The 21,301-nt window shown below is 46.5% G+C and overlaps 1 protein-coding gene across 1 annotated transcript in view; it reads right to left on the reverse strand.

Annotated features, from left to right (window-relative positions):
- Positions 1-3,772: 3,772 nt before the first annotated feature.
- The window catches only part of LITAF (lipopolysaccharide induced TNF factor), a 29,176-nt gene continuing 11,647 nt past the window's right edge, over positions 3,773-21,301 (reverse strand). Inside the window, exons 2-4 of the mRNA XM_059897770.1 lie at positions 9,766-9,990; positions 7,048-7,204; positions 3,773-3,973 (exon numbers count right to left, since the gene is read on the reverse strand). Of these exons, the coding sequence (XP_059753753.1) occupies positions 3,865-3,973; positions 7,048-7,204; positions 9,766-9,985 (486 nt within the window). The 5' untranslated portion in view covers positions 9,986-9,990 and the 3' untranslated portion in view covers positions 3,773-3,864. The remainder of the gene's footprint in view (positions 3,974-7,047; positions 7,205-9,765; positions 9,991-21,301) is intronic.

Here is a 21,301-nt window from a genome sequence, read left to right on the forward strand (position 1 = left end):
GACACTGCAGTACTAAGAACAGTATAGGTACTTACATGTATGGCACATCCAAAGAGATATCATCTGAATAATAAAGAAATGAGCTACCCAGCCATGAGAAGACATGGAGAACCTTAAATGCATATTGCTAAGTGAAAGAAGCCAATCTGAAAAGTCTATGATTCCTGTACATATGTTTCCAACTCTGCATGATTCCAACTGTGTGACATCCTGGGAAAGGCAAAACTGTGGAGCCAGTCAGATCAGTGGCTAGGGGCTAATGGGGAGGGAGGGATGAATAGGCAACACACAGATTCTTAGGGCAGTGAAATTATTCTGTACGATGCTATGATGGTGGATACATGTCATTATACATTTGTCCAAACACACGGAATGAGGCGGTCCAGTGGTTAGGACTCAGGGCTTTCACTGCCGTGGCCCCGGGTTCAATCCCTGATCGTGGAACTAAGATCCCAAAAGCTGAGAGGCATGGCCCAAAAAATAAATAAAAATAAAGAAACACACACACAGAGAAATGTACAACACCAGGAGTGAACCCTAACGCCAACTATGGACTTTGGATGGTGATCATAAGTCAATGCAGGTTCATCAATTGTAACAAATGTAGGGGATGACCGTGATGGGGAGGCTGTGCACGTGGGGGGACAGGGGATGTATGACAACTCTCTGTACCTTCCGCTCAATTTTGCTATGAACCTAAAACTGCTCTAAAAAATAATTTAAAAGGGGAAAAAAAAGGTATTTCAATGTGTGAACATTTTCCTAATACTGCAAGAGAACAGTCACAAAACAGTTAAATGCACTAGACTGTATACTTGGCCATGAACTTTTTTCTTCCTTCTTTTTTTAAATCTTTCCAAGCCTCAGATTCTTGTTTCTTTAAAATTCTTAAGACAAAAAAAAAAAAAAAAAACAACAAAAAACCTCCGGGTTTCTCTCTTTCATCGCCCTTGCTGGATCTACTTTCAATTCACTGGTGTGCCCATGAAAAACAGACGACTCATTATAAACATCTGAGTCATAAATGCAGGAGATAACTTTAATAGGATCCAAAATGCAAATCAGAATTTTGTTAAGTAAAATTCCAACGTCTACACTTACTCCTAAACAGAGATCTTTGAGCTCAAAAATTCAGAGGATTTTAATATCCCAAACACGAGAGGTTTGTCACTGGGGAGAAAACCGAGGCCAAATTGTGTGTGAGTATATGAAGCCACATTTATGAATAGTTCAGGGCCCAATAGAAGTGTTCTCGGTAGCAACTGGGAAGCCAGTTGTCCCAGAGAAAACATTTTCATGGGTAATGTTGTGGTCAGCCAGGAATCAGTCATGTGCTCAAAGTTGGCTTAAACAGATGCAAAAACTGAATTCTTTTTGATAACAAGACACAAACCAACACTTGGATGTGTACAAGGTCTAGATGGACTAACGGTATATAAGACGTACAGCCATTTCGGGTTTGAAATTGGTAAATATTCTTCTTTGAGGTCCAAGTAGATATAAAATAAAGCTCTCGCATTCACTGAATGTGATTCAGTGTTTGCAACAAACTCCAAAGTCCCCAATAAACAGGGGAAGAACAAAAGAGCCTTTTAATTTGTAAAAATATATGAATAAGCCCGTATTTCAAAGAATAAAATAGAATGTCTGACGAACACTTCATGCTCCAGGCATCTGATGTTATTTTTAAAGTTTCCCAGAATACACATATATGTTACGGTCCTCGAAATAGGGCTCTTGTTTTGAAGACTCTGCATATGTAATTGATAACAGCTTGAGACCATTTATATGCCACCATCTGAGCAAAACTGCTAAATATGCATGGCCTTCAATTTTGTCAAATGAAAGAAAAACACATGCTCAGGATCGGCTGAGTGGCAATTTTTTAAGACCAGAAGTTAGGGTTTAAATGACAAAGTCGCACCAAGGTGGCATGATTTTCCGGCACCTTCCAAAATGAAGCTTTATCACCAGGTAGGAAAAGAGGATGACATTCATATTCCCGGCGAGTTACAATGCCCTCCTTCTAGCATCTCACATCTACCCCGATCAATTAACAAAGCATGTTTTGTTCGGAGCATGAATGAGGACGGCTTTCTTCTGTGCATTTTATTAAAACTTGAAAGCTATGGCTTGCTGCCACTGATGACGCCTATTGGGTTCCAACAGCCTAATGTTCAAATCTGACTCACTAGCTATCCACCCAACTCAACATCGGTCATCTTGACATCGGGGGATATTCAGCAAGTCTGTAGTTTTCATCATGAAGGATTTTCTACTGTGATGGAACAAATAAAGGGTTCTTTGTACCAACGGCTGGAAACACAACATGAGACCTTTCTTCACACCGTAAGAATTGATGAATAGTTCACAGAGTGAACAAAAGACTTTATTTTTGAAAAGCAGATAACACCAAAGTACTATGTAGTATCCATAGTCATTGCAAAAATAATTACTGGAACTTTCGAAACATCAAATGAATAAGCTGAATCAATGGGTTATGACTATAATTTTGAACCAATATACAGATTTTCGATCAAGACCTAGGCTTGATTTCTACATAATATTATTCACATGCATTCCCTGTGCCTATTTATTATCAAAACAGGGACTCCTGAAAGTCGAGCCCGGCTTTGTCTTGATTTCAAAGATGACACAGCAGCGAACAGAGAACTCTGGCTTGCTGCTTCAGTCCTAGAAATCATGTCTTCAGATGTTATACAACAAATTGATTTCTGAAAAATAAAATCCAGACTTCAGATGCCTTTGAAACAGTCAGGTCCCCACACTTTTCAGCACCATGGTACTCAGATGTGCTCAAACACGCTTTCCTTTGTCTTTCCAAATATCCGCCAGGAACCTAAAAGGGGACCCGCTTTAAGAGTTCCATTATGAAGGTCTTTAGGAACAACACTAAACCCAAGTAAAGGCGGTGGATGAAATTATCCCCATTACTTTTTCTGTTAAGGAAAAAAAAAAAAAAAGTGAGAGTGCATTGGCAAATGGGAAAATGATACCAGTCATATAGTTACGGAAAACAGTTCTATAAATCCCTCCTTTCAAAATTATGTTCAAAGGTGTTTAAGACCAAAAGGAGGTCACAAAAACTGTTAATACAAACAATTCCTCTACCAAAAAAAAAAAGCCCTTCGTGGAAAGTGGCTGAGGATCTGGTCCAAGGAAGGCAGATCAGTGAAAAGATCCAGCCTTCTATTCCTAGCCTGCATTTATGACCTCATGGCTATGTGTCTGATGGGTGTGAATAACCCCTCCCTGTACTTAAAAACGAATTAAGAAATTAAAGTGAATTTGTGTGCTATTTAAAAGCCTGCAGTTACAGAATCTGAGAGCCAAGCCCTTAGACTGTAAGGCAAGATTTTTGTCATCAGAAGTGGAAACAGATGGCTATGACGGTAGGCACTAAAGGTTGGTTCAGCCGTACTGGGGCCAGAACAGTTTCAAAAATAAGGCAATCTGGGGCTTCTCAGTTTGAGACCACCAAGAGAAAGGCCCACTGAGGCAAAAAAAGAAGCTGGCCAGTGGCAAATCACCAGAAGATACTCAGACGGCACAATGCTCACAGTTGGATGGGATGACTTGGGGTCACAGACGGGGAGGCAGGAAACCCTTGAACCAGCACTCAAGGAGAATGTCTTTGCATGTCCTGTGCACGACTCCAAGCAGCAATTTCTGGGGTTTGGAGGTGTGTTATTTTTGCGATATTTTCCCCCCAAAAGAAGACACGAAGGTGGAGACCCTGGAGAGATGAGAGCACCAAAATGGAGCCTTCACCAGGGGCGGGGCTGGGCGAGAGTTGGAAAGGCCTTCCTGCAGCACACGGCTCCCTTCGGGTCTGGCTGAGTCCTACAAACGCTTGTAGGTGCCCAGGAGAGCTTTGCAGTTGGGACAGTAGTGGTCCACATCCTGCAGGGCGTCCACACAGAAAGGGATGAAGCAGCAGCCCGCGATGCACCTAGAAGAAAAAAGGCCACACATGGAGAGGGTTACAGACTGTAGTCGTTTGGACGATAGCCGCCAGAAAGGTATGTCGGAGTCTTAATCCCCGGAACCTATAAACGTGACCTTATTTGGAAAAAGGGTCTTTGCAGATGTAATTAAGGATCCCAAGATGGGATCTTCCTGGATTATGAGGGTGGGCTCCTTAAACTCAAAGACCAGGATCCTGATAAGAAGAGAAAAGGACACACAGAAATACAAAGAGGGACAAAGCCCACGTAAAGACAGAGGCAGAGATTGGAGTGATGCAGCCACAGCCAAAGAACACCCGGACTACCAGAAGCTAGAAGAGACAAGGAAGGATTCTGCCCTTAGAGCCTTCGGAAGGAACATGGCACCTTGATTTTGGACTTCTGGCTTCCAGAATGGGGAGAGAATAAATTCCTATTGTTTTAAGCCACCAGGTTTGTGGTAATTTGTTATGGCAGCCCTGGGGAACTAAGATCCCAACCATTGCCAAGGCTGCTCCCACAGACAGACTGCTCTGGGTGTATTATCAAGTCCTGGGACATTTAGGCATCTTTCAAAGTGTTAGATTGGAATCGGTGAACTTCTTTTGTAAAGGGCCAGAGAGTATGTATTTCAGGCTACATGGGTCTTGTTCTGTCATTGGAGCATGAAAGCAACCACAGATAATCCGTAAATAAAGGGCGTGACGTGTTCCAATAGAACTTAAAATAGGCTGGATTTGGCCCCTGGGCTGTAGTTTGCTGACTCCTGTCTTGGACTGATCACTTTTCCATACAGAGAGCCTGCTTCTCACAGCAACAATCATATAAATTTCCACAAATCACGTCTCTTAACCTACATAATCCATCATCAGCGCACGCAGGCAGGACCTCCATACAGCCTGAGGTGTAAGAAGAAATATATTTGGTCTTTGGTTCCCAGCACAGAGCTCCAAAACCCGTGGAACTTCCTGAGTGACAGGAGTGTCTTCTGTTATTCACAAAGAGCCCCTTTCACTCACACCTGAGTTTATGCTAATGAGGTGACTAGGGTGGGTCCCTAGACAGGCTCGGGATGGGCTGGTCACCAGAAAGACCAAGTGACCAGAGGGCTGGAACTTTCAACCTCAACTACAGACCTCTGGGGTGGAATGGGGGGCTGAGGGCCGGGTTATAGAAACACTTGAACAGCTAATTTGGAGAGATTCTGGGTTGGTGAATCCGGCATTTATGTGCCAGAAGGGTGGTGTACCCCAGCTCCATGGGGACAGAAGCCCCTGCACTCAGGACCCATCTGGATCTCGCCCTGTTACCTCCTCACCTAGCTGTCCATCTGTCTGTCTCCTGTATGATAAACCTGTAAATGTAAGTAAAGTGCCATTCTGAGTTCTGTGAGCCATTCATTCTAGCATATTATCAAACCTGAAGAGGGGATAGCAGGACCCCTGATTGGTCAGAAGTACAGGGGACCTACGACTTGTGACTGGCATCTGAAGTGGGGGGCAGTCTGTGGGACTGAGCCCTTAAGCTGTGGGGTCTGCACCAACTCCAGGTAGTGTCAGAGCTGAACTGAAACACTGGACACCCAGCTGGCGCTGGAGCCTTGGCCAGTGTCAGAAAACACCCCACAGCCTTACAACCAAAGTTTGCCAAAACACATAGTTTAAAAAAAAAAAAATCAACATTTTACAGGAAGACACTGATTTATGTAAAGCAGAATCAGGAAATATCCTGATGAGAAAACTATCTCATGAATGGAATTTCCTATTGCCTAAGCTTACCTGAGTTCAAATAAGGGCAGCCAGTGCATTTAGAGATCATCCTAACCTCCCGCCTGACAAGTGCGGGCATGGCTGCAAGAGGCAATACACACACAACCACCTACTTTATCCTCAACACCCCCGGAGGTGGGCATTAGTACACCCCAGTTTACAGATGAGGAAACTGGAGCACAGAGAGGTGAAGTCACTTGTCCAGAGCCACACAGCTGTGAGAGGCAGGATCTGAACACACAGTACTGCATTTAAGGAAGAAAAGGAGGAACGGATAGAAAAAGCTGCCTCAATTTGAAAGCCAGTGGCCAATATTCGATAAAAGTTTCCATTTTTGTCCTTCCCTGATTTCAAAGACAAAAGTTAGTTTTAACAGGAATGTCCAAAGGATGATGAATTTTTATGTAATGTTTTCTGTCTCTTTTCTTCCCCACTGAATGCAAGTCCTCAAGGAAGTTAATTAAGCTCTCAGGGGCTTTGAGCCTCTCTTCAAAATTAGGAAGAGAACGATGATTCCCCCTCCACCTAAGTCACGAGCAGATAATGAGGAAAGAGCCAGGCAAGGGCATCTGAAAAGAAACACACAAACACGGTTTCCTTCGAGGAAGAAAACGGAGCACTTATGGTTTTCTGAGTGACTTGCATGGCCAGGAATAAGGAGGCTGCCTTTATCTGTTTGGAAAAAAAAAATTAAATGGTGCTTCCTCAACTTTCTCCCAGAACAGAAAGTATTATCTCTTTCAACATAATACCCTTGGTGCAGACATAAATATTTACACACTCTCCTTGTGTAGGCAACAGAAAACTACTGGGGGTCCTAAAAGGATAAGAAGTTTTGAAGAGATGACTATAAAGTATTTTAATGTATAGAATGTTTAAAGCTTCTCTGAGAGTCAAACAAACATTATTAATTAGGTCATGAAATTCTAGAAGAAAAAGAAATCCCCAAGGGTATCGCTGTACACAGATACAAATGGCTGCTATGCTTGTCCCTACACGCAGAGAGTGGTCTGAGAAGAAAACGATGGAACAGCAGCTTCCAGGAGTGGTCTGAGAAGAAATGATGGGACAGCAGCTTCCAGGGGCTGATATGCTCGAGGGCAGTGGTTCTCAACTGGGCACGATTTCTGGTTATGACAACGGGGGCAGGGGAGCTCCTGGTATCTAGTGGGTAGAGACCAGGGATGTTGCTCAATATCCTACAGGGCACAGGACAGGCCCCCACAACACAGAAGTAGGTGCTGAGGCTGAGAAATCCTACAAGAGAGGAATTCGGGAGAGCCCGGGGTCTGAGTGGACCCCAGACTTACCCCAACAGGCACAGGCTCCCGCAGGAGAGCCAGGTGAGGGCGCCGGCATTATAGGACAGCTGAGTCACGATCATCTTGTTGCAGGAAGGACAACACATCTGGACCGGGCGGTCGAAAAAGGAGATGGGCTGCTGCACGTAGACTGTCTGCACAGCGACTGATGGAAGGAACAGAACAAACCGGCCAATCAGTAAACGAGGAAGACATTCATTAAATGCAAAACAGTAGCGGCAGGATCTCGACAGATATTTGCTCACCCATGTTCAGGAGAGCACTATTCACAAGAGCCCAGAGGTGGAAGCAACCCAGTGTCCATTCATAAATGAATGGATGAACAAAATGTGGTCCATCCATGCAACGGGTTATTATTCAACCTTAAAAAGGAAGGAAATTCTGACACATCCTATAACATGGATGGACCTTAAGGGCATCAGGCTAAGTGAAACAAGCCAGTCACAAAAAGACAAATACTGTTGATTCCACAGATAGGAGGCACCTAGAGTAGTTGAATTCATAGAGATAAAAAGTAGAATGGTGGGTGCCAGGGGCTGGGAGAGAGGAGCGAAGGGGGAGTTGCCATTTAATGGGTATAGAGTTTGTTTTGTATAATGTAAAAGAGATGGAAGGTGGTGATGATTGCCCAAAGATGTGAACGTACTTAATGCCACTGAACTGTACGCTGAGAAATGCTTAAGGTAATCAATCTTATGTTATGTGTTATTTTACCACACAAAAAAAAACTGGGGATGGGTGAGGAGGGAGAAAAATGACAAAAAGGGAAGAAGAGAAAACAGTGGCAGATTTCCAGAATTACCAATTGAGGGGCTCTGGAAACCTCCACACACGAGATGGGGGAAAGGACTGTGTGTTTCTGGAGGAGATTTGGCCCAGCTCCACCAGGCTTTCAAACTCAACTGTCTCTGGACTCAAGTGCGGAGCTTATTGAGAATGCAGATTCCCGGGTCCTGCCCTCAAGACTGTCTGATTCGGCAAGTCTGGGGCAGGGTCCCCAAACCGCTTTTTAAGCTCTTGAGTGGTTCTGTGAAGGTGGTCTGCAGATGGTAATTTCAGAAACAGTGATGTGATGGGTTTTAGCCTCAATTTTCTTCGTCCGTAGATTAGTGGTTGCCAGGGGCTGGGGGATGGAGGGTGACGGGGGTTTCTTTCTGGGGTGATGGAAATGTTCTGGAATTAGTGCTGATGGTTGCACAGCTCTGTGAATATGCTAAAACCACTGAATCGTATACTTTAAAAGAGTGAACTTTATGGTATGGGAATTCTATCTCAATAAAGCTGCTTTTTAAAAAATGGAATAATAAGGGTTGTCGCTAGGATTAAATGGGACAAAGGCAGTAAAGAACCTCACCCCGTGCCTGGTACAGAGTGAATCCTCCATAAACAAGCCTGCATTTCACACGGTCTCTTTAGCAAACTCCAATGCCCAGTAATAAGGCTGGCGTTTACCAAGCCAGGGGATACTGGCCCAGTTCTTTACAAGTCGGGGGACCATATTGATACACGCAGTGAGTATACGAAATCATGCTAAAAAGAGAAAACTATGTGAAAAACATGCGCGGACATCCACAAGCATCAGAAGAGCACCTCGGGTGATGGAAATCACAAAGCTCTCAGAGCTTAGCACGTTCTTTTGGTTTTCGGCAAAGTTGTTTAAGCTCGTAGTTCTGTCAAAGTGACTTTTTTCTCTTCTTTTTTATGTTATTGAAATGCCATTTCTGTGATCTATGTATTAGGGGACATGAACTGCTACCCAGAGCTAACCAGACAATATTCCCAGAAAGACCTAGAAAGCACCCCCGCCCCCGCCCCCTGCAGAAGAGCCAGCATCAAAGCATAATTTAGCACTTACACGTAAATTTTAATAAGGGTTATTTGGGGTGCAAGAATGAGTTATTTATTGATCAGAGTGTGATCTAAAATAGTCTGAAGTCGTTATCTTGTCCTCTTCCATCTCAAGGAGTCGAAGTCACTTGAGCACAATGACAACAATAGTTCACATTTATCCAATGATTACTCACAGAACCTTATTTAATCTTAACAGCCCCCGGCTGTAGGTACTTGATGGGCCCCATTTTATAGATGGGGAAACCGAGGGACAAGGAGGCTGGTGAACCCAGGCAGTCTGACTCACAGGTCCGCTCTCTGAGCTGCTTGTAATACTGAATCAGCTACATACCTGGGTGCAGGTGGGCAGCAGGAAGTACCAAAGGGCAAGGACATGAAGAAGTTGCCGGAAGGCAGGGGAGTCACCTGCACTAATGTTGGGCTGGGGGTGGGTTTCAGCTCACCCATTCCTCACTCACGGCTACATCCTCTCCCTCTCCTGCTCCAGCCCTGGCCTCGGGGCAGGGGTTCTCCCGCCAAGCCTCAGCAGGAAGGGCAGGAGCTCCCAAAAGCAAACTCCCATTCCCAAATTTCTCCGGGATGGTTGGTTGTGCCTCTGTGATAAACACCAGAGGCTCAGTTTATGGTGGACGTGGGAAAGTTCATAAACTGTGCTTTCTTATGGAAAAGCCAAAAGCCTCACTGACTTGGAACCCAAGACTAGATGTGAAATTTCAGGACAAGGGGGAAAGTTGGACTTACTGGCACTTTGCTTAGACTCTGGGGCACAGTCACTACGGCCACTCTCCTGATTCTCACGGAGTCCCAGGGCGGAGGGCCAAGGAGAGGTAAGGGGGCCCGGGAGGCCGTACGTACTTGCATTGGCATTGGGGACGGGCACTGGCTGGGTGTAGTACGCAGGCGGATTCATGCCCTTCCCATCCGGGCCCGTCATGAGCCCCGTGGCTGGCCCTGGCATGGGTGCTGGAGGTGTGGGGTAGTAACTGTTAACAGAAACTGTCTCTTCATAGGATGGGGGCGCAGTTGGCACCGAGGAAGGTCCAGCAGCCGCCTGGTAGGATCCTGGAGCAGACATTTTACCTAAAGCAAAACCAGAAGACACCAGATCAGAAATTCAATTGACAGGGGCTTCCCTGGTGGCGCAGTGGTTAAGAATCCACCTGCCAATACAGGGGACACGGGTTCGAACTCTGGTCCGGGAAGATCCCACATGCCGCGGAGCAACTAAGCCTGTGCGCCACAACTACTGAGCCTGCGCTCTAGAGCCCGTGCTCCATGCCTAGAGCCCATGCTCCGCAACAAGAGAAGCCACCGCAATGAGAAGCCTGCGCACCGCAACGAAGAGTAGCCCTGGCTCGCCGCAACTAGAGAAAGCCTGTGTGCAGCAACGAAGACCCAACGCAGCCAAAAATAAATAAATAAATTAATTAAAAACAAAAATTCAATTGACATCTTCCCATCTCTCTTTTCCACCCTCAATCTTTCTTTTTTTTTTAAAAACATCTTTATTGGAGTATAATTGCTTTACAACGTTGTGTTAGTTTCTGCTGTACAACAAAGTGAATCAGCTATACATATACATATATCCCCATATTCCGCCCCCCGCCTTGAGCCTCCCTCCCACCCTCCCTATCCCATCCCTCTAGGTCGTCACAAAGCATCGAGCTGATCTCTCTGTGCTATGCGGCTGCTTCCCACTAGCCATCCATTTTACATTTGGTAATGTATATATGTCAATGCTACTCTCTCACTTAGTCCCAGCTTCCCCTCCCCCTCCTGTGACCTCAAGTCCGTTCTCTATGTCTGCATCTTTATTCCTGCCCTGCCACAAGTTTCATCAGTACTGCTTTTTGATTCCATATATGTGCATTAGCATCTGGTATTTGTTTTTCTCTTTCTGATTTACTTCACTCTGTATGACAGACTCTAGGTCCATCCACCTCATTACAAATAACTCAGTTTCGTTCCTTTTTATGGCTGAGTAATATTCCATCGTATATATGTGCCACATCTTCTTTACCCATTTATCTGTCAATGGACATTTAGGTTGCTTCCATGTCCTGGCTATTGTAAATAGTGCTGCAATGAACATTGTGGGACATGTATCTTTTTGAATTTCTTTCATTTTCTAACTGACAAAAGACAATCAGGAAATGACCTGTGTCCAGTCTTGTCCAAAAGCCAGAAAGGGAGTTAACATCATCCCTTCCAGACCCAAGAATGAGAACCTTAACAAGAGATTCCCTACATAAAGGTAAAAGGTAGGGGGACATCCCTGGCGGTTCAGTGGTTAAGACCCCACGCTTCCACTACAGGTTCAATCCCTGATTGGAGAACTAAGATTCCACATGCCGAGTGGAGTGGCCAAAAGAAAAAAAAAGACTGCCTTGGGTATTGCTCACCCTTTGCATTTCCATTAAAAAAAAAGAAAGAAGGTAGATAATGACAAGAGAAAATTACCCAAATCCCCAGGGCAAACATCAGCCAAATGTGAACATAAATTTCACACTTGAAACCATCACCCAACCAAGACCTGGCTTTCATAGCTAGTGTTTTTTCTTTTCTTTTCTTTTTTTTTTAAATTAACCACTGCAGTTTTTACTATCAGTGTTTCAAGTGACGGAAAAGACAACGGCCTTCAAAAGCCAACCACAAACTATGGCAAATACTGAGCAAAACAAGCCAGATGCCAAGACACCCGCACCGTGTATGCCATGTACCTGAAGTCCAGAAGCAGGCAAAAGGAATCTTGGGGGTGTAAGTTAAGAAAACGGTTACTCTTGGGAGGGGAAGGAGAGTCTGGAAGAGGCTGGTGGGTGAGGGTGTCTAGTCACGTTCTCTTCATCTGGGGGTGGTTACACGGGAAAGTCCACTTTGTGAAAATTCGAGTCGTAAGATTAAGTTATGTGCCCTTTTCTGTATATACGTTATAGTTTTCAAAAAGTAAACACACACAGGGACGCACAAACCAACCAGTTCTCATTTTGAAAAGTGAGAATCAGAGCAGCCAGGCACATATTTCCTTTTGTGAGGGCAAAGAACCGGGTTTTTTTTCCCTGCAGAACTTATGCCCGCCTAGAATTACATGGCCTGGACCCAGGGTGTGTTCCTGTCTGCGGTCCCATGCTCGGCAGCCCCCGGGCAGCTGGAGAAGGACACAGTGCCGTCCTTTGTCTGCTTCTGTTTTTCCAATGGGGCAGGGCTAACGCTGCATTAGAAGATCCATTCAAACCTGTCTCAGGAGAAACGGGGCACGGAGCTCCGGGGGCAGCGAGCCACGGTCCAGGGGCTTGGCCGGGCCTGTGCTGCTTCCCACGCACCATGCCTCCACTTCTAGATCCCGTGGGAAGCAGAATCGATTCATTCTGCTGCGGGGAGAAGGGGAGAATCCTTCAAGGACGCTCTGCCTTTCAGCCCAGCCCGAAAGAGGAGATTTCTCTGGGGGAAGAGATGAAAGGGCTTTCAAAGTGGAAAGAGAGGCATGGGAAAATGACCATGCATAAAACAAAATCCATAAATAAAGCCAGATAGGTTGGAGCTGGGTTCTAGAAAATTGTGAAAGTCCTATGGAGATGTTTGGACCTCATTCTATAAGCCTGGGGCTGTCCAAGGGAAACTTTCCAGAAGGATGGAAATGGTCTCTATGTGGGCTGTTCAATATGGTCGCCAGCGACCACACCACACTGCCCAACACTTGAAATGCGTCCGAGGAACTGAATTGTTAAATTATATTTATTTAAATTGAAAATCGAATACAGGGAATTCCCTGACGGTCCAAGTGGTTAGCATCCCGTGCTTTTACCGCTGAGGGCCCGGGTTCAATCCCTGGTTGGGGAACTAAGATCCCACAAAAAAAAAAGAAAGAAAGAAAATCGAATACACAATTCATTTACTGGAACATTTTTATGTAAGTCTGGGACTCCTTAGGTATGTGAATCTACTTTTTCAACAGCAAATTTAAGGAACTCTGAATCAAGATCAAATGTTTTTGATAAAATTTTAGCATCCAGTTTGGGATATGATGTCAATGTAAAATACACCTTGATTTCAAAGCATTTTTAAAATGTTAATGTGAAACACCTCGTTCATAATTTTTTATATCGCCTCTAGTTTGAAATGATAATACTTTAGATAGCCAGAGTTAATATGTTGTTCCAGTTCATTTCACCTGTTTCTTTTTACTTTTTAAAATGTGGCTACTAAACAATTTTAAATTGCCTATGTGGCTCACTTTCTGGTTCTATGGGACAGGAGCCATGGAAGGTTATAGAGAAAAGGAAAGGTCCAACCCTAGACAGGGTAGATGAAGCAGAAGGTCTGGAAGGGAAACAAGAAGCAAAGCTCGGAAGGCCCCTGTGTGTGGGTGGAAGGCCCAGGGTTGGGGGGAGAGACTACACACCGGTCTACAGTGGGGGGTTGACCCCAGAACATCTTTGTGAAAACAGGTTCAGGGTTTAAAACAGACGGACTGTGAAAAGTGGTTAAGGTATAGAACTGTGTCAATTTCCTCTGTCCCACAGGAACAGAAACGCAGAGTAGGAGGGAAGACCGGCCACAAACATCAGCCCCAGGATGCCTCTCTACCAGGCTCACCTCCAACACTGGCTGCTGTCCCCTCCCGGCTGGCCCCAGGACCTCCCCACATCCGTGCACTGGGCTGGAGGAGACTTCAGCTGGGGAAACACGGCCTCATGCTCCCGGGTAATTTACATCCGTGCAGAACGTCAAGGACTCACTGTCCCTTCCTGTCTCAGGAAAGGCAGACCCAGAGCTGCCTACACGATTTATTATGAAAACTGAGTCATATAAAAAACCCCACAAGAGCAGAAAGCACCATGTGTCCAGAAAGCCTAAAATAGCACAGTTTGCTGTGGTTGCAAACGGAGTGCTTCGGGAGGGGAAACAGAAGGTCCTGGGGTGCCCCAAATTCTGCAAATAGTTCCGGTCAAACCATTGCCTCTCTCCTCCAAAAGGCAAGAAACTCAGAGATTGTGAATCGTGCTGCTGAGAGCGAACACACAGGTGTTAGGAAGCTGGGGGGAGGCGGGGTTCTTGCCAAGACATCTAAAGGAAGGAAGGGCCTGAGCTTCTGGTTCTGGAAATTAATGTCTACCCACCCCTGCCCCTGTTTTAATTGACCATCGTCATCTTTCTTGTGGTCACATCCTATTTTCTGGAACTTCAGGACACTCTCTCTCGGGAACATTCCTTTTGGATCAAACAGCCACATAAACACGGTCATAATTCTGAAAAGAACAAGAGCAACAGTCTAGAATGGTTTAAGGAAAGGAAGGAAGGAAGGAAGGAAGAAGGAAGGAAGGGAGGGAGGGAGGGAGGGATGGAGGGAGGGAGGGAGGGAAGGAAAACACATAACCAGCTGCTTTGAAAGCTTTCTAAATAAATTCCACAGCTTGCCTTCCCCCAGGCCCCAGGCCCCAGGCCAGGAAATGCCACTTCAGTCAATCCCATTTCTCTCCCTCTCTTTTTCCTTTTCTCTCCCCACCCCCATTTCTTTTTAATTTGGTTTCCCCCAGGGGCAGGAGGCCCACCTAGCCAGCCACTAAGCCACCCTTCCAGAAAGGATTTGTTCACCTGGCCTCCACACCCCCCTCCTCACCCCCACAATGTGAAATTCTTAAGGGCAGACACACATGTGGACACACAGACACACAGACACGCTCCACTGTCAGCGGAGAACCCTGCATCCCTCCAGAGCCGCCGCCGCCTGTGTGCTGAGGCACTAGCACAATTCCATCTAATACTTGTGACCCATTTTTCTGGGACAAACTGGAAACCACAGGAAAGCGTCTTTTAGTTTAACAAAACAGAAAAGCCACAGTTTTGCCACGTAAAAGCACAGCCTTGAGAATCCTTTGGTGGCGCTGGGTGCCTGGGGTGCAGTCTCTGCAGAACCCAGGTTGCCACAGTTACGGGGAGCTTTGTGGGGGAAAATAAAGGAACAAACAAGGGGGTCTCCCTCCTCCCTCCCCAGTTGTTTAACTTTCTTATTAAGCCCCTGAGACTGGCTTTTCTCGACTGTCAATTGAAAAGGACACATTGAAGGCGATTCTCCACCCACCTTCCACCTGCCCCCGCAGGAATCGAGAAAATGCTAAGGGCTGGAGATTTCTGTTTCCACCATCTCAGAATGACTCTTTTATTAGCTCCTTCCAAATGCAGAGAGAGGCATTCCAAACCCCTTTTTTTTAAATATGGAAAATGTGACCAGGGCTGACCTCACCAGCATGTGACCCGTGTAGTCCCACGGGGCCCTACACGCAGAAGGGCCCCCCAAGCTCGGTTGAATGCTGCCGCCATCTTGAAATTCCAAACACTTCTCGAACCAGAGGCCCTGCCTTTCCACGCTGCACTGGGGCCAAATGTTAGGTAGCCGAATCGTGACCACTGGTTACAGAAAAGGAAAAGGAGGCATTTCTGATGCATGAAGAGATGCATTCCTGATGCAAGAAGAACAAGGCTGGGCTTCCCTGGTGGCACAGTGGTTAAGAATCCACCTGCCAATGCAGGGGACACGGGTTTGATCCCTGGTCCAGGAAGATCCCACATGCCACGGAGCAACTAAGCCCATGCGCCACAACTACTGAGCCAGCGCTCTAGAGCCCACGAGCCACAACTACTGAAGCCCGTGTGCCGCAACTACAGAAGCCTGTGCGCCTAGAGCCCGTGCTCCGCAACAAGTGAAGCCACCGCAGTGAGAAGCCAGCGCACCGCAACAAAGAGAGTAGCCCCTGCTTGCCGCAACTAGAGAAAGCCCGCATGCAGCAACGAAGACCCAACACAGCCAATCAATCAATCAATCAATCAATCAATAAAAAAGAACCAGGCTTGAACTTGGAAATTGGCCCATGACCAGCTGCATGATCCTGGGCCCCACTCTCTCATCCGTAAATATGCCAATTGGAAGTTTGGGGTCCGTAGCTGAAAACATCCCTTGTTCTAAGACTCAACGATTCGCTGGGTGAAAGATATTCTCTTAAATGGGCAGTGAGGGCTACACGGATATTTATTCCTGGGCAGGCCTAAGGGAATGAGTCTGGGAGTAGCTTATTCACTGAACCCAGTATTAAACAGGATTTCCCAATCTTGTTTTCATTATAGCTGCCTCCCTCCCGCCCCTCCTACCCCTGGCCCCCAAGGAAAAAAATTAAATTATATTTAAATTCAAGTAATTAACTTGAATATAATTTAATTTCTACCTAACAAGAAAAATTAAATACTAAGGAATAAGATTTTGTTGGGCAGGGTTGAGTTTTGGAGGGCCAAACACCACTGTAATATTTCAGATTTTTTTCACCTCTCCCCTCCCCCAAGAACCAATTTTCATTCCCTTGGATCCCCAGTGAGAACTCACTGTTTGGAAAGAGGTAGTTGGGCCCAGTGAGTTTCGCCAATCACCCACATTTATTCATTGAGTATTTCTAAAATATGACTCCTCCTTTCTTGGTGTCAGAAATGCAATCGTCCGAACTCAGTTTTGAACCTTTTACGGAGCAAGTCCTAGGATCCCTTACATCTGCGTGTTCTTTTCCACGCATGCCCAGCCCTCTCGCAACTTAATCTCGTGAGCCACAAGGAAGGGAGGTGGACAAGGAAGGGGTAGGGTGATCCCCACAAGGAAGGGGTAGGGTGATCAGACGGAGGGACACTCCCTTCTGTTGTACTGGGGCCAAGCAGGGCTGGGCTGGCATCCACTTCCTCCTGCACCCATCACTCCTCTGGGTCTTGAATCTGCTGGGTCCTCCCTCACTCCAGGAAGAAAGTAAAGGTTGCTCAGGGGTTCCAAATAACCAGACTGGTTACGCCTTATTTTGGCATCTCAGAGTCCAGAGGTCCTGGCCTGAGCACAATCTACTACTCATCTCACAACTGCTACTCCGCACCCCATTCCAGATTCACAACTGCATTAAGATGAACCAAACGGGCTCTTACTTTACCACAGAGGGCCCTGTAATTCACGCCCTTACATGCATCATCCCATGTCATTCCCACACCACTGAGTCAGGAATTATTGTTGTCATCAACCCGATTTACAAATGAAAAAACTGGGGCCCAGAGAGGTTGAGCGGCTTATCCAAATTTACACAGAGGGAGTGGTTTGAACCCATGCCCCTCAGACTCTGGAGCTCTTTAGACCTCATCAAAATACCTCCCAGGCTGGGAGATCCAGACACAATCAGCAGCTCGTTTTGCACACTTTGACCCCCCCAATGAAACGTGAAAGGAAAATCAATTCTCAGTGGAAGCAACACATTTGAGCCCGAGGCGACAGGTCACCCCCTTTCTCTCTGCCTCCCTAGCACCCGTGAAGATGCATATACACAGACTTTCACACCACACACCCAAGACGAGATTTAAAAAACTACCTGCCCATTATGGACTCCAACTAATTTTGTCATGAGGACTTTGCAGTTCAAAACGATCTACTTCTTTCATGGGAATCAGGCGTCCAGGAGGTCAGTGATCTGCCAAAGGTAGATATCCACAGAGCAGTTCCTGCTCGCCTGGGGGACACAAGCAACGAAGGGGAGATCTCAGAACTTCTGAGATGCCACATTTGCTTCAAGCAGCAGTGGGGGGCTGGGATATCTCTGCCACCTGCTGCAGCTCCCAGGGAAGAAAAGGCAAAGGCCATGCCAACCGAGTCTCAGAGCAGGCTTTTTAATATCGCTGTTGAAAGACAGTAGCAAAAAGCCCTCAAAATCCTGGAGAGAAGCCACGCTGGTGGGCGCAGTGATCTTCGCACCTTGAGCTGAGATTAATGAATTGATCCTGAAACCTCGAGACACAGGAAGAAACTCTGAGTCACTTTCAGCAGCAGATTTGTTCCTAAAAAAAACGCCCAGTCTTAGAATTCCCGGAAACACCCCGGTGGAGCTGCTATTCCGGGCGCTCACACAAGCTCTGGGAGTCATTGTACTCGGTCTGAGCCTGCACCGGTGTTCACTGGATAACTTGGGGTCCCAGCCTGGCAGCATTTGCCTGGAATCCTAAATTCAGAGGCAGGGGCCTGACTTCTGGGAAGCCTAGAGATGGCTGGCTGACCAGCTCGATCACTGATACAGCGGTTCCAAAACATTGCTGGGATGAACCTCGAAAACATGATGCTAAGTGAGAGAAGCCAGATGTGAAATCATTGTATGATTCCATCCATTTATACGAAATGCCCAGGATAGGTAAATCCAGAGACAGAAAACCAATTAATGGTGCAGGAGCTGGGGGTGGGGAGGAGAGGGTACTGGGAGGAAACAGGTATGGGGTTTCTTTTTAGGGTGATGAAAATGTTCTGGAACTGGATGAAGGTGATGGTTGCACAACACTATGAATGCACTACTTGCCACTGAACTGTACACTTTCAAACGGTGAATTTTATGTTTGGTGAATGTTATCTTAATAAAAAGAAAAAAGAAAGAAAGAAAAAGGCAGTGCTAGAAATCTGTTATCTATCATCTCCATATCACAAGCCAAGGCCTGCAATTTGAGCCTCCAAATCCACCACTAGCCTTAGTTCAATGCATTCAGTGGCCTGTTTACCTAAAATTGAGACCATTGGGGTCTTTCTGACACCGGCCAACGTGCCCCCCGACTAAGGTGACCTAAGGTCCTGAGTTGCCTGGGATGGAGGGGGTTCCCAGGACATGCTGGACCCCTAACTCCCCACACTGCCTCTCACGTCACCTCCCACCACAGTTGCAAATTGATGTGTCTCCAGCCTGGCTTGGATGTCCCCAAACATGCCCCAAGCATGCTCTTTCCTCTTTGCCCCCTATTTCCTTCCTTTCCTATGGGTTTGCAAATTCCTCTCACCCATCATATCCCTGCTTGGCTGTCACCTCCTCCAAGAGGTGATCTCTGGCTTTCCCAGAGGAGAACTAATTCCTCCTGAACCTCTCTCTACACAGTGCAGAAATCAAGGGTGCAGTGTCTGGAGCCAGACAGCCTATGGTCACATCAAAGTTCCCCTGGGCATGACTTTGGTGCCTCAGTTTTCCCATCTGTAAAATGAGCACACTGGCAGCTTCTTCCTCATGTCTTGGGAGGATTAAATGAATCCACTTGCGAAAAGGACCCAGAGCAACAAGAGACACATATGCCCTCAGCACGTGCTAGCTGTCATTAACATATGCTTCTCTGCTGTACTTGTCACAGGGCACCTTTCTCGTCTAAGACGTCTTCCTAACCAGTCTGTGGGCCTTTTAAGGGCAGGGATTGAAATTATTAAAATCTGCATCCCCAGCACCTAGAACTAAGCTCAAAACACCATGGGTGCTTCATAGGGTAACCCACTATACCAGTTCGCCCAGGACAGAGGGATTCTCCCGGATACAGGATTTTTGGTGCCTAAATTGGGAAAGTCCCTGGCAAAGACCAAGACAATTTGGTCACCCCGATATTTCCACAAATGTTTGGAGAAAAGGATACCTATGTGTAAAAAGGACACCAAGACCCATCTTGGATGGCATCAAGATTCGGAAGCAGACATAAATGGGAGGGTCTTACCCTAAGAGCTTCAACTTAGAATCTGACAAAAATAAAGGTATTTTTTTATAGGAAGATGTTACTAGCAACAGGCCTCGATAACAGATGGCCTCGCAGTTCAGCTCAAGGTAACATGAGGATTTGGCCAAATATGCTCCAGGACGGGAATCACTTAATTGGTCTGGAATCCTTTGTTTCCTCCAGAATTCCTTGGGGAGAATGGTATTTCTCAACAGGGCACCCTGTGATGTCCAGGCAGAAGATCAAGGTGTGGGTGGAGGGACTTCCCTGGTGGTGCAGTGGTTAAGAATCCACCTGCCAATGCAGGGGATACGGATTCGAGCCCTGGTCCAGGAAGATCCCACGTGCCATGGAGCAACTAAGCCCGTGCGCCACAACTACTGAGCCTGCGCTCTAGAGCCTGTGAGCCACAACTACTGAGCCCGCGTGCCACAACTACTGAAGCCCACACACCTAGAGCCTGTGCTCCGCAACAAGAGAAGCCACCACAATGAGAAGATCACGCACTGCAATGAAGAGTAGCCCCCGCTCGCCGCAACTAGAGAAAGCCCACGCGCAGCAATGAAGACCCAACACAGCCAAAAATAAATAAATAAATAAGTTAATTAATTAATTAAAGAAAAAAAAGAAAGAAGGGCTCTCCTCACACCCTTTGAAGAAAAAAAAAAAAAGATGTGGGTGGAAAGAACTTGAAAAGGGAAGTGTGGAGGCAAGCAAACACAAATAAGATAAAATCAGAGACAAAAAAAGCCACAGTCTCTAAACTTCAAGATCGGTTCATTTTTACTCTTTGATGCAAGTTTCTGAGGCTGCTCATCCCCGGGCTCTGCAGAAGGCACCCCTGAATTTTGCCAACAACCACTGCTGGTTCTGGTTGGGGTTTCAGAAGAGAGTGAGAAGGAGGCGCTTCCTGCGGCTGCACCATCCATCCAAGATCTGAACTTATGAGCAGGCTCCTTGCTGCCACCAGCCCAGACTCAGTAACACCTGTCACTCCATGTTCATCACCTGGTCCTTGGCATGGCTCTGAAGCCACTTGTTCTACATGGATGGTGTGTCAACCATTCTCCAAAAATGACAATCTTTTCTCATGGGTGTCAAGAAAATTCAGAGGCTCTAACGAGCTTCTACCCCAAGATGCCATAAACATCAGCAACTGCTGCTGACACGTGTGGAAGTGGGGGGGGGGGACGGAGTTCACACCTTTGCGACGTCTCCACCCTCAGTGCTTACTTATAACCAGCACGGATGGAAGGGGGACTCTTGGCAGATGAGGGGCTTAAGGAGTCTCAGGTGATTTTTTTCTTCCCACTCCCAATCCTTTCTGGTGAAATGACCGACAGGCAGGCAGGGTCCAAAAGCAAAGGAGGAGGAGGCCAGAGAGGTAATGCCCGATGCTGAGTATTCTCCTTGGGCAAATTGTACAAGACACATGGGCTTCACAGGCAGCTCTGATCAGGAACCGACCTGGTGGAGAAGCAAGGCCACGGCCACTGAGCTCAGAAATGTTACAGGTGGGATGTCTCTGCCTGGTACCCGATACGGTCGCATGTGGGGTCTTCAGAAACACCTGTGTGTGTGTCGCCTGTCATTTACAAGCATGGGCGGGCACCACCCACCTCTCAGGGGTCAGTAGGAATGACGTGGACCACGACCTGGCCTGCTGAATACCCAACAGTGATTTGGAGAAAAGAGAAGACATGGAAGAATGTGAGCAGATGGGGCACGGAGAGGGGAACAAAAAAGGTCCAAAGAAAATTAAGACGATAGGATTTTAAGGTAGGTTGAATGTTTAACAGCAGTAACTGGGACCAAACTTCCTTGGTTCAAATCCCAACTCTGCCACGTCTAGGCTGTGTGAACTTGGGTGAGT

Source organism: Balaenoptera ricei, chromosome 15, assembly GCF_028023285.1.
Source record: "Balaenoptera ricei isolate mBalRic1 chromosome 15, mBalRic1.hap2, whole genome shotgun sequence".
In the NCBI taxonomy this organism is placed as follows: Eukaryota; Metazoa; Chordata; class Mammalia; order Artiodactyla; family Balaenopteridae; genus Balaenoptera; species Balaenoptera ricei.